The 14,022-nt window shown below is 38.4% G+C and overlaps 1 protein-coding gene across 7 annotated transcripts in view; it reads right to left on the bottom strand.

Annotated features, from left to right (window-relative positions):
- SNCAIP (synuclein alpha interacting protein) overlaps window positions 1-14,022 on the bottom strand; it is a 149,645-nt gene that overhangs the window by 30,846 nt on the left and 104,777 nt on the right. For 5 of the 7 annotated variants that reach the window (XM_067033376.1, XM_067033375.1, XM_067033374.1 and 2 more), the window contains exons 4-6: window positions 9,388-10,256; window positions 7,550-7,729; window positions 2,052-2,165 (exon numbers count right to left, since the gene is read on the bottom strand). In XM_067033376.1, the coding sequence (XP_066889477.1) occupies window positions 2,052-2,165; window positions 7,550-7,729; window positions 9,388-10,256 (1,163 nt within the window). The remainder of the gene's footprint in view (window positions 1-2,051; window positions 2,166-7,549; window positions 7,730-9,387; window positions 10,257-14,022) is intronic. The other 2 variants (XM_067033378.1, XM_067033380.1) reach the window with 2 other exon arrangements.

The following is a 14,022-nucleotide window of genomic DNA, read 5'->3' as shown; positions in this document are numbered from 1 at the left end:
TCACTAATTTCCATATTTTCCTCTAGTCCAGCCAAGCAAGCTACACTATCACCCAACCAGTCCCAGAAATGGCACTTTCTTTTGTTCTGTCCCAATAGCTTCAAAATTATGAGAAGCCTGCTGTGAGAGCTGAAGAGAGAAACTGGCACATATAAGCAACATTGCTCAGGACAAAGAAGGCCGGATGCCCAATTATTGACTTAAAGTCTCAGAACAGCAAAGCAATCCCTTCCTCCTTTTCTTTGGCAAGCTCTTCCAAAAGTGCAGTCAGCTTTTTCACTGATGTCTGAAATTCCTCTTTAGGCTTTACATAAGCAAATGAAATCAGGGGTACGAAACAATTACTCAGACAATTTGAGAATAAATAAAATTTTGTTTTATACTGAGAATGATTTATGAAGACTATTGTCTTAATGATTCTTTTGGTCATTTGAAAATACTATTCTCCCCTTTGCCAGCCTAAGCAAAAAAAGGGCATCTTAACAAATCTTATTAATTCTTAACGTTTGTTTGTAGAGCACCATGACTGGGGCTCATAAGTGCAATACACAAAGAAAATGGAGTAATTATTTCAAAGACAGTGGCTTTTATAAATTTTAAATGTTCTTCCTGCTCCTTTCTTCATTCCATAAATTTCGTACAAGCTGTGTTAAGATACTCCAAATATCACAATGTATTGTTAGATAAAATTGTAAGAAAAGACTTCTGCGGCTGTATCCGTGCCACTGTAAACAAGCTCTACAAATTATCTACACAAATGGAGGAAAAACAGAATCTGGTCCCAAAGCCAAAGGACCTGAGTTGAGATCCAGCCTTTGCTCTTACTAGACATCAGACCACATGCAAGCCACTTAAGATTTCTTTTTTCAGTCTCCTCATCTATAGAATGGGGATAAAAACAACAGAATCCAATAAGGTTGTTTTAAGGCATAAGCCAGATAGTGTACACAAAATCCAATGGCATGGTGCTTGGTACATACAGGAAACATTACATATATATTAACTTAAGTTACCACGGCACAAAATAAACTATCACCTAACATGACTCCCCCTGAAGAAAGGCTGTGGTAATATTCTAGGAGTCTATTTTTAAAATTTGAGATTGTCATGCTTGAAAAAGCATAATCTCTTGTTGACAATACTGCAATTTACTGCCACTGGGAAAGTTTATGAAGCCAAAGGGATAAGGTTATATGCATGAGAAGCAATTTTCTTTGCCACAAACAAATGTGATTAAATCTATTTTAATAGAGTGCTTGCTGACTTTATTTATATTTTTTTAAGACTGAGATTGGCATTTTGTGGTTCCAGTTTTTTTTAAAAAGATAATTTATACTCACCCTTCTCAAAGGGAGTTAGTGATGATTTTTTACTGCATACACTGGATTGTGATCTGTGTACATCAATTACTCACACTGGGATTTCCTAATGCAGAAACTGGTTGTAACTGAGACTCATTTTTAGTTAGTGTGATTGCTTATCTTTAATGGACGGAGACTCCCTCGATTAATGCCATACCAAAGATTTTCTTCTTTATTTTGGTTTCAAGAAAATCTATCATTTTTCCTTTTGACAAAAGTTAAATTTATTGTAGGAAATTTGGAAAAAAGTGAAAAATATAAAAAAGAAAATAAAAACCATTTATAATTCTACCCTGAGTGATAATTACTATAAAAACAAGTTGTGACATAGTTTTTTCTAGTTTTATTATCTATTTCTCTTTCTCCCTCTCCAAAATTCAAAGTTAGTACCAAATTACAGGAACAGTTTTGTATCATACATTTTAATTCAATATTATGTAATGAATATTTTTCTGTAAAATTCCATCATATGGATGTTGCTTCATTATTTATCCAATATCCTATCTGGAATATTTAGGTTGTTTAAAACATTTCTTTCGTATAAAAAATGCTGCAATGAATATCACTGCTTATAAATCCTTGAATACATTTTTGATGAATTTTTATGTTTGGATTTTGATGGACTAAAAATTTAAAAAGAGATAGATTACACAGCATGCAAATAGAAGATAATTAAAAATTTCTTCATACCTGGCCGAAGCAACCTGCGTAATGAATAAGGCTTGGAAAATCCTTAGAACAACTCAATTCAGCAATGGCTTCTGTTTCACTCACCATCCAGCGTACGCATTCCAACTGACCATTCTAGATTAAAAAGAAAAAAAAAAAAAAAGAAATTTAAGGTAATTCAGGTTTGAAAAAATACCTCACAGGTGGTAATTTTACCAAGGGAAAAATCACATGAATTTTGGCTTTTATATCTGGTTTAATTCATTTACAATAAACGTATATCACCTATTATATTTCTGAACAGTAATTTTGACTCTAAATCAACTGCATAATTTTTATATAATACATTTTCATAATTTCATCAGTTACTTTAAAATCAATTTATTGAGAGGTACAATTTGCGAACTATAAAATATACTCTTTTTAAAGTACGGTTTCATGAATTTTGACAAATATATTCTCTTGTTAACTACAACTCCAGTCAAGATGTAGAACATTTCCACCACATGCCCACATTTCTAGTACTCCTTTGCTCTCATACCCCTCACCTTTGCCCAGGCGACCACTATGATTCCTATCACAGCAGAATAGAGTATGTACTCTTTTGCATCGGGCTTCTTTCACCCAACATAATGCTTCTGAGATTCACCCAAGCTAGTGATTGGAAATAGTTTATTCCTGAGAAATATTCTATTGTAAAAATATACCACAATTTGTTTATCCATTAACTCTGCTTTTTCTCTGGATAAGTTAGCATGTTAGGAGTCAAAAATAAAGAAAAGGAAAATAATCCCATTACACTGGCTCAAATGCTACTTTCACTGAAGCCTTCTCTGATTTCATGCCCACAGTAGCCCTGTTCTCCTGTGTTCGGATCCCACACTGTGCAAACCAGGAAGGCAGTCATGACATATGTAACCTAGTGATTAAGACCCAGACTTTGGAATGGATTTAAGCCTTTAATCCACCACTTAGTTACAAGACTTGAACAACTTACCTCACCTCTCTGATACTCAATTTTCTCATCTATGAAATAGCAGGGGTTAGTAGCAGCTACCTCATGGAGTTACTGTAAAGATCAAATGAGGCGATGCATGTCAGCTTACTAAGCACATAATATGTCACCTTATACTGTATTAGAATGCTCTCTTAGATCCTCACAATAACTCCAAAAGACAAATGAGACATTCAATTGCTTTCCTGGTTTGCATGGTGTGGGATCTTAGCACAGGAGAAAAGAACTACTGTGGGCATGAAGTCAGGGAAGCCTATTCTAAAAACAAGACAGGGTGGGTAATCTGCTCATTCTTCATTTACTCCTATTTGGACAATGGAATTTCAAGTAGTCAGCTTCCAACTATTCACATGCAGAATAGTTCTTTCTGACTGGGGCATCTAGCATCATCAGGTGTGTGCTGAATAGCTTCCAGGTGCCCCATTCAGATCTATCTCTTCCTGTTTCTGCCCTCCTTCCTGTCCAGGGAGGCTGATTGGTATGGGTTGGCTCCCTTGCCCCCTGGCTTCTGACTGGGTTTGGCTAATGCAAAGCAGTAACAGGAGACCAGGAAAAGAGAGTGAGTTTGAGGTCCCCTTTGTTCTCAACTCCCCCTTTATGGAGGTGCCACTTGTCTGCTGAGTCCTGCCACCAGTCAAAGGTCAAAAGTCAGCAGTTCTATTCAACCCTCTCTATCTCAAGGTCCTTCCCCTGCCCTTTCAAGCTCTGGGTTGGTAACCGTGCTCTGGTTGTTACTGACCCCAATATACCGCACTTTCCTTCACGGGCTCCCTACACCCTGTCCACCCACCCTCCTTTTGTATATAAATCATTCATTACAGACTTTCCTTAAATTACACAATTTGAGCATGCAGTGTTTCCTAGGAGAATTTTTAAAAACCCCACTGACACAACATGCTTCATTCCCTCTGAATAAAGAAAGGTGTAGGAACCATACTGAGCGTCTATGAGGCAAGACAATTTATATCAATGGATATTTACACAGAACACAAAAATATTAGGCAATAGCTCTGATTTTAGTAATTTGAGTCTTCTCTCTCTTTCCTTCTCTCTCTCTCTTTTTTGGTCAGTCTAACTATAAAGGCTTGCTAATTAAAAAAAAATCTTTTCATGAGACCAATTTGGTTTTGTTGATTTTCTCTATTATTTTTCTATTCTCTATTTCATTTATTTTTGCTTGAAAAAATTTTAATTTTCTTCCTTCTGCTTGCTTTGAATTTAGTTTGCTTTATTTTTCTAGTTTCTTGAGGTAGATTAGGCTAATAATTTGAGATCTTCCTCCTCCTCCTCCTTTTTTAAACATATGCATTTACAATTATAAATTTCCCTCTAAGCATTGCTTTAGCTGCATGCTTAAATGTTGGTATGTTGCATGTTCATTCATCTCTAAGTATCGTACAATTTCCGTTGTAATTTCTCTTTTGATACAATTATTATTTTTAGGTGTGTTAATTCTATATACTTGTGAATATCTTAAATTCCCTTCTGTTATTAATACCTAATTGTATTTCATTATGGTGGAAGGACATACTTTGTATGATTTTAATCCTTTTAAATTTATTGAGATCTGTCTTATGACATAACATATGGTCTATCATGGAGACTATTTCATGTGCACTTGAGAAAAATGCATATTCTGCTGCTGTTGGGGAGAATGTTCTGTTAGATGCGTGTTAGGTTTAGTTACTCAAGGAAACATTTAAACAAATAAAAAGTTGCTAGAGAGGGAAAAGGAAATATTATATCACTACTATGAGTTTGAAAGCAGTATCACTTGCCATTAATAGAAATACCAAGAAAACAAAAAGTGTTAGTAAATTCTAGTGGGAGATTTTTGCCTGCTGAAGTCCCTGAGCCTTGGGTCACTCACTGTATGTTAAAAAGGAATACCAGTAGGTTATATGTTTTCTCACCAGACCAGCATTTTTTCTTTGGGCTTACTCAGAAATAAAAAGATAATCAAGGTTATTGCATTCCAAATCCGTTTAGATTCTAAAGTAATGTCTTGTGCTGGCTCCACTTCAGAAAACAGACTGTTCTCACCTTTTAGAAATCTTTCTTTACAATTATTTTGCTTAACTGTTCCCAAAGGGCACTTAATAATGCCTGTTGAACTCCCACAGTATCTAGTGTTGGGTCCTCAGAAAGGACTCAATAAATTCTGCATGTAGCTGGCAAGAACTTATGATGTTCCATATTTAAGGAGTTTAACAGTGTGGGGAGATGTTCCTAAGCCTTGGTATGACTTCAGCACCCCTTTTCTAATGTAATCTTTTTATTTGATACCTTGTCTCTGACTGCTTCCTGTCAGCCAAGACATATTATCTGAGCAACTTCTGCCCATTTGTACCGAGTTTGTTTTCTTTAATGACAGCAGCGTTCTCAGAACTGTGCTTAAGGAGGTGAAATACCACCAGTTAGTTACTAGTGTTCAAAACAAGGTCCTAAAATGGAAGAATGATGACTTCTTAGCACTCCCTCAATTTCATCAATGTCCATCACAATACACCAGTGGACTGAGGCAGGACATGTGTCAGGACAGACTGCCAAAGAAGGTGGCATATATTATAAAATATTTGTATTTACTGCTTTTGTAAATTCTAGATTAAATAAAGGAATAAAAGAATACTTCCATTTCTCAGATCATTGTCCAGAAGTAAAGTATGAAAAGACTGAGACTGCAAAACTATAAGAGATTTTGAGTCCTGTGGGCTTGATATACGCTCTTCATTGAAGAAAAAAAAAAATTATTGTTTAAGTTTGCATGCTGATTGTATGATGGGGATCCTATGTTGACTGGAGCAGTTTAAGAATAAATTAACACTTAATATGGATACCATAGAAGGAGTTTACCCAGGGTTGGCTTAATGACCACTAAATTTCTTATGTACCTTCCTACTCTGTAGATCCTTACCCTATCAGAACAAGCACTCGTGCATATAAATTAACAAAAAAATTCATCCAACTATGTAGTTAGAATATATTCAAACTGCACCATTAGTCAGGAAAACTAATGAGAAGTGTATTTTAAAAATACTAAAACGGCAAGGCGAATGTCAACAATTACTGGCATTGCAAGAATATTTTAGTCATCACTGACACATGCCCACTGATTACCAAACCCAACTCCTGCCTTCCCACAGGATTCTGACATGGGACTAGATCCTGAATTTGCCATCCTGCACTTGTATTACTGATAATTTACCTGCCTTATCCACCAGGCTATCAATTCCTTAAGAAAAGGGACTATGTCTCATTTAAATTTGTTTTGCCAGCAGCTTAACACAGTACCTGGTGAACTCGTACACATTGCTGAACTCCACTATGCTTGACTTTGACTTCACATTTCATTTCTCTTTCTTCTTGATGGCTGCCTGCAGTTCAGCTCTTAATCTGACATAGCATCATTTACAACTAAAGGAAAATGATATTCACTGGGGTCATGGATTTCTTATTTGATCAAAAAAGCTAATCATTGGTAACATTAAATAAAACAGAAAACAACTTTTTAATCTTTGCTGAATGATAAATAAACTGAAGACAGAAAAATTTAGATTTGCATAAGAGGTATACTGGGGAAGAAAACTGCTTGTTTTTAAAATATAACACGTTCTTCAGTGAATTCACAAGTAGACTTCTTTAACTAGCAAGTTCCCTTAGTAAATTTTGGTATAATTCCATTTATAAAAATTATGATTATTCAGCTTTTAGGAGACATGACTATTAAGTAAAGTAAACTACATATGCAGAAGCACAAGATGTATTATATTTCCCTAAACTTCACTTCTGGCTTATTAATAAATGTGACTGAATTCCACATTTATTTACCAAAGATCTTAAAAGTAATTTTAGTTTAATAGCTAACCTTCTAGTGATGTGTTATATTTTACAGAGGCACTCATTGCAGTGCTATAAAAGACCATGTTTTCCTGTACCACAGTTTCTAGGTTTTAACTCTATCCCAGTCGGCATTAATTTGTGGAGTTTTTGACAGATAACATACTGTACTCTGCAAGAGCCAAACGCAAACTCGGCACTGATATGCTAAACAACTCCTGATACTGCAGACGTTTAAACTTCAGATGTAATCCATTAGAAGTCCACTTTATTGTCTGAAATACTCCTGAGTGCTAGCATCCTTTATAATATACCTCTTCCTCATTTGTCTTGCTCATTATACTCACATTAGGAAAAAAATGAAACAGCCTCACACAGATCCAGGGGTGGTTAAGAATAACAAAAATTCTCAGAATGGCAACAGATCATTTTCCTTTCTCTTTATTAGCTGATTTGAAGCTTACTCTAAATTGGAATATAGTCTCAAAATCTCAAAATCTCAGCTAGTGACTGAAATGATTAACCTTTTAAATACAATAGGTTCATTTGCTGTTTGCTTGGTATATCACTCTTCTCTCCCTCCATTCTAACACCGAAGCTTACTAGGAATCTTCAAAGATAGAAACCCAACTTTTAGCTGTGGAGGGCCCGGCCCCCAACCAGTCACCTTGATGGCCAGGCCCGCTGGAGTCAACTTCTCCACATTTCGCTCATTGAGGCAATCTTCTCCCATCAAAGACGTGAGGTGCTGCAGACATTCTGCATGTCCCTGTGCTGCGGCAACATGTAAGAGATTGTTTCCGTTTTCATCATGAATTTTGTCTAGATTGTCGGCAGCTAGGTGTGGCTGAACACAGAGTGAGAGGAGAAAACTTAAGTCAATAAATCACAAGGAGATGCTATGGGGGTTTTGCTCCAGGCACTGGGAAGAAGAGATGAGCTTCCAGAAGCCCTGGTGGCAGCCATGGGGATCTAATGAGACAGAACTCCTTGCAATTAATTCTAATGATTTTCAATGACATTTTTGCTATACTGCGCTTTAGAACATGAATGCTCAAGTGACTTATCTTCATGGGAGACATGTGACAAACAGGAGTCAGCAAGTCTGTAGCTGTTCCAAGCTGGCCTTCTAACAACTGCGATGACACTTAATGGTAACTGGCAGGTTCCCTGTCTGTCTCCTCCACTCCTGCTAAGTTCTGAGGGCCAGGCTGTATTTTATTCCCTGTTGTAGGTTTGTTAAATGAATGAACTACCTGTCTTAACCATCTGCGTTGCCTTGAACTATGGAGAGCTGGCTTTGACGGCAAGCTACATGATGGGTGCTGCAGCCAGTGCTCCCACGGGTACCTCTAGACACTTTCATCCCTAAACAAACTCCTGAGGCATCTGGAGGCTACCTGGCCTTTGGTTTCCTCACCTCTAGTGAAGTTCTGTCCCCTGAGTATAAACTCGTTGATAAAGACCGTTGGGTAAACTGAAAGGTGTTATCACTTGCAAAACATAAAAACACGGGAAAGACAAAAGAAAGGAATGAACCAAGGAGAAATAGAGAGGAAGAGCCAGCAGAAATGGAAAAGACATCTTTAGAAGATGAAAAAAATATTACTTTACTTAGTAAAATGGCTCTATCATATCATCCTATTATAACACTAAGATGTGTGATAAAAGACCAAGTGCATTATACGTATCTATGCATGGCTCTACCCTAAGTAGAATCACACTGCCAAGATGTGATGATTTTCTTGAATGAGACTTTAATTAACACCACAGTGTCAGCTCAGGCTTCCTACTGTTTGATCCAAGTCTGGAAGCCAAGGAAGAACAACGTAGGCAGATGGAATGTGACTGCAGTTTAGTTTTCTCTGAGCCTAAGCAGAACAGACTTTTCTTACATCATGTTACTCTGTGTCTAGAGTCTTTGGAAAAGCTTCTTCATTCTCCCTAGACATGCAGACCTGGAACTAAATAAAAACTCCATGTGGGTCAGAGGGCAGTCAAGCTCCAGGGTAAGTTTCTATCTGCAAATGCTTTCAAACATCCTGGTCCAAGTCTTCTGAATAATGATCAGGATAAAACAGAAGACCCTCTGTTCATGTATCTGGCAGGTCCGCCATCAGCAAGGAACTGACATCCCCACAAATAACTGAGTGAGAGCATTGGGAACCATTTGAAAAGCAAAAAAGAAAGACATTAAGATTCATATTAAAGAAAGTGCTGGGCTTTTTTTCGTTTTGTTTTTGTTTTAGACTCTGTGTCCTTATTCCAGTTGAATTCAGGCAAAGTTCAAGTGAAATAACACTCCCCTCTATAGCCAATTGTTTTTCCTTGTGCTAACCACCTAACTTATAATTTTAAAACTCAAAAGTCACATCTCCCAACTAAAGCCACAAGTAGAGATTAAACAAAAATTGGAACAAAGGCATCATCATTCTGTTACTAATGAATGGATAAAACTGGAGTCTCTAGATTGTTAATATGTATAAGGAATTAATTCATACTTACCAGGAGAGATATTTGCCCTTCTTTAACGATGTTCAGGATGCTTTTTACTTTTTTCAGGTACTCACTCCTTTCTTCTGGGCCTTGGGAGCTGGTCCAGTTCATGCCACTGATCTGCTCCTCTAGTTTGGGGTCTGGTGCTGAGGACTGCAGATGGAAGGCCCTGAGCTGGCAGTCTGGCATCGCCTTGTCAACTTTCCGACCATGAGGCTCACTAAAGGTCTTATTTGGGAAGTCCTTACTCTGGTTTTCAGGCTCATATGCAGAGCCACATTTAACCAGAGGAGAAGAACTCTCGGATTCTTCAGTGGAGAGCTTCTGCTGGTCATGGACGACAGAGGATGTTTTTCTCAAGTGAGGGCTTTTCACAGGAGAGAGAACACAAAATGGTGTCATGTTGGACAGTGAGTGCTCAGCATTTCCTGTAGAACAGGCTTTGCTAGAAAGGCCATTGATGCTTGTGCATAAACCCAAAATTCTTTTTTCTGAAGTCACCTTGGTAAAAGAGGCAAGCTGTTGACTGGATTTAATGTAAGGCACATCCAGAATCTCATCCATGTCGAGGTCATAATGCTCCAGTTCGCCCAGCAAGGGGCTGGGTTCCATGCTCTTACTTTGAGGGCTGCTCTCTCCATCTCTGGGGCTGAGCTCCTCAGGTTGGGGGCCTGGGTCAGAATCATCCCCTTTCTGGTACTCTGCCTTCTGGTTCTTTTGGTCATCACTTTCATTGTTCTCCAGAGTCTCTGGCTGATGTTTCAGTGGGGACACTCGCTTCACTGGGCGGAACTTACTGTATACATCGGCAATTCCCGTGGGCTTCTGTGTGTTTGTAATAAGAGTTGAGACACTGCAATTCCAGCTAGAGCTAGAAACTGTTTTAAAATAAATTAAGAGAGGGGACTATTAAAAACTGTTTTAAAATAAATTAAAATAGGGGACTATCTGAAACACTGAAAATAGCATGGTCATGCAGGCAGACATGGTCCACCCAAGTAATGCTCAAAGGAAGCCCGGGGACGAATTAAGGACGAAGCTCAAAGGGGACGAATTAAGAGAGAACGTATATCATAAAACAAACGGTTCATACTTACCATTGAAAAATAGTCAATGATAGAAGAAAGTTATGACATATTGGCTCGAAATTAATTCAAGTAGTAACAATAGTGAAGGCAGACAGCTAAAGAAAACAAACCCAGACAGATAATCAGGTTTATTCCCTGGGTGGTGGCACCTCCTTGATAGTATTTTGATACTTGCCACCACCCTGAAAAAGGGAATTGGAGGATAGGATCCTTTGTGTTAAATGAACTTCCAAACTAATCCAGGGAGAGAAGGGATGTACGTGCATATGTGCACACACGCACGGGTATACTCTGAAAGCTTACGACGACGTCTCAGAGAAAGAAGGGATAAATGGTTTAATATTGGGCAAACTTAAACTGATACCTATTGGGTGATTCCCTAGGTGATTTGTTAGGTGGATTAGGGAAAGAACAGGAAGGAATGAAGTGGTCAGGACTGACTGGAGATAAGCCATGGTTAAGTTCATCCCACCGCAGACTGAGTACTGTAGTCAACCATTGCTCACGGGCATTCGACAGTACTTTCTGGCATATGACACAGCAACATAACACACTAGTTTCACACGGGAACGTGCTCTTTAAGAGTCACTGCTGCCCTCAGTCATATGGAAAGCAGGAAATGAACAGGAGGAGAAGGAAGGTGCAAAGGGAGGGTGAAGTAGGCAGACTATTTGTTTTTCTTCTCATTTCTTGCAAAGTTTAGATGAAGACTGTATAGTCTGCGTCCGAGTGCCTGGCTGAGACGGAGTGTCACAGGAGGTGAAAGGTAAGCACCACCTCCTCCCGCAGTGCGGCGGCTTCATGTGACCGGCTGCCCCTTCCTCCCTCAGCCTCGATGACACCACCTCCTCTCTGGGACTCTCCCTTGACGACGAAGATGACCCCGCACTCTTGGTAGCTTGCAGCTCACCAGTTTACGGATTCCTACACCCTTCCCACTGAGGTTACACCATCCCCCATCAAAGGGGTGAGGTTTCAGGACATGCCCTCTAACTAGGCATCTCCCATCGCTCTCTCCTCTTCTGCGACAACAGTAATTGGGAAGTATTTAACCCCAAAGCATGTGTTTGTGTCTGTTCTTTGCTGTGGGGCACAACCAAAAAGTAAAGGAGCTAAGATGAGGGTGTGCTCAGGTCTGTAACTTCTGCAACAATCCCTGGCTACCATTGATTCTTGGGGTGAAAGTAGCATAAAAATTATGAAACGTTCCCCAAATTTAGACCCTTGGTCATTCTTCGTCCTACTGGTATGTGCTTTAAAAGGATTCAGATAAGTTCTGGAACCAAAATAAGGAGGTGAGAGTGAGTGTCCTAAGCCTAAATGCTATGTACCTATTTATTGGTGGGTGAGTTCTTTACCCCAAATGGACCACAATTTTGCTCGTGGTTTCAGAGGGTCTGCACGAAGCGGTCCTTCTCTGAGGACTTTTGGGAATCTAAGAAAATACTGTGAGCTGTGGAGGGAGGCCTGGATTCTGTCCAGTAAGAAACAGGTATTAACAGAGAATGTTCCAGAAGGGAAGGAAGGTGTCTAGATGCTCTTGAGCTGCTGCTTCTCTTGCCTTCTGCTGGCTCTGGTTCTCAGTTGTATACAGTACTTGGCACAGAGCAGAAAATTAACAAGTGCTAGTATTTGAATTTGAATCTCACTTTGTCCAATGCATTAAATTTCTTTTTAAATGCCCAAAGAGCATCCTTCTCAGGGATTTGCAGCTTAATTTCACAGGGGACAAAAGTCCTGTTAATAAACTCATAGAAGTGGTAATCACCAATGAGAGCTAGATTTTCTAGTTATTTATGAAATGTAAATAGGCAAAGACTAATTCCTGTTGGTCCATTATAAATTTAAAAGTCTTTCGATATCCTTTATATGTCCTTTTCTCCCTCAAAATGTAAAGCTAAAAAAAAATAAGGCCTGCCAGAAATTTTTGCCAAGCCTTTCTCTCTTCCTTTCAAGAATATATGGTTACTTACTTATTTAAACCAACAGAAAAATAGTGGACACAGAGTTTATAAATGTAAATATGCCTTAAATTTTATCCATCAATTTTCTGAAAACCTTAAAATATAGTAGGAAAAAAATGTATATTTCTTAACATTTCTGAGATACATACTTATTATTAGGGATAGTATTTGCTGGTATTTTCCAATTACCTTCATTTTTTGGAAACTTCTTGATAATGTGCATCTCAATGCAATAAAAAATTTTTAAAGCCACATAACTTAGTGGGCCAATACAACGAGAGCATTGTACCAATATATTTATGTATCGTATAAGGTCGTGGGTTCAAAGGGCTACTCTTTTATGTTGGCTTTATTTACATGTGAAATTTTTTCCAAGTGATACAGGGAAATGGATACCATATGTTTCGCAGCTGTTTTGTTCTGACAGGAGCCATTAAGAATGCTCTATGGAAATGAATTCTGTCTGAGTCTTATGAAAACACTTCTTTCCACAGAAGAGCCTAGAAACTGAAGAAGGGGCATCAACATTAGGCTCGTTGTCCTCCTTATTCAAACCTATCACTCTTTTTTAGGCTGAGAGGGAAATCTGTGCTTTCCACTCTGTGTCTTGACTACCTGGAAAAAATCCCAGTTGTGAAAAGTGGATTAGATAACAGGTTTTTGTGAGAATGCTCAAATTTATTACTATATCATATACCTGTTTGAGGAGGACAATTATATATATATAAAAGATAAAGCACAATTAGTTTATTTCTCCTAAGCTGGGAAAATGGGTATTTTAAGCACAACACGAGGAAAAGGGTCCTTAATGACAGGAAAGATTTTTCACTTCCGATTCTGTAAGTCTACCAAAAATTCCACTTATACTGTTGTTCTACCCCGACCCCATGATACACTTCTTATAATGCATGGAAACAAAGATCACACTAACTAGGGCTTATAGGAAGATTTTGAGGCTAAATTTGTTTTCTGGAAATCATGAATAAATACTTCACATGTTAAACTTTAAATCCCTGAAAATTTTATCGATTATTTTATGAGATCTTTACAAGTCTGTGAGAAGAGTCTGTGTCTAATTTACCTCTCTATCCCTCAAAGCACCCAGCAAATTGCTTTACATGAGTAGGTTCTCAGTGACATTTTTGGGTGAGTGGATTCATTTTTAACATCTTATGAACATAAACATGCCCAATATACCTTAAACCTGTCTACCTGATTACGGCACAAAGTTTCTAAAATGGTCAATAGGTAAATGGAAATGCATTCGAGGTTGATTTGTAGACCACAGTTCCCTCTTCCAACCTAACTGGCATTTGGAATGTCTCTGATCTCCAGCAGGGTATTTCCAGTTGCCTGCTGACCATCACAGGTCACCATTTATTCAACAAGCATTTAATGTGAGCCCGGGATGTGCACGTTATGTGTAACAGGTAGCATGTTCTGATCCAGGGGTCTTATCACCCCTACTCTCACCTGCTTCTTGCCTTCCCCTCCTCATCCAAAACACACACACACACACACACACACACACACACACACACACACACACGCGCACACACACACACATGCATATGCGCAAACACACTCTACTC

The sequence above is a fragment of the Kogia breviceps genome, chromosome 4 (genome assembly GCF_026419965.1).
Source record: "Kogia breviceps isolate mKogBre1 chromosome 4, mKogBre1 haplotype 1, whole genome shotgun sequence".
Classification (NCBI taxonomy): domain Eukaryota; kingdom Metazoa; phylum Chordata; class Mammalia; order Artiodactyla; family Physeteridae; genus Kogia; species Kogia breviceps.
This window is presented reverse-complemented; position numbering and strand designations above follow the sequence as displayed.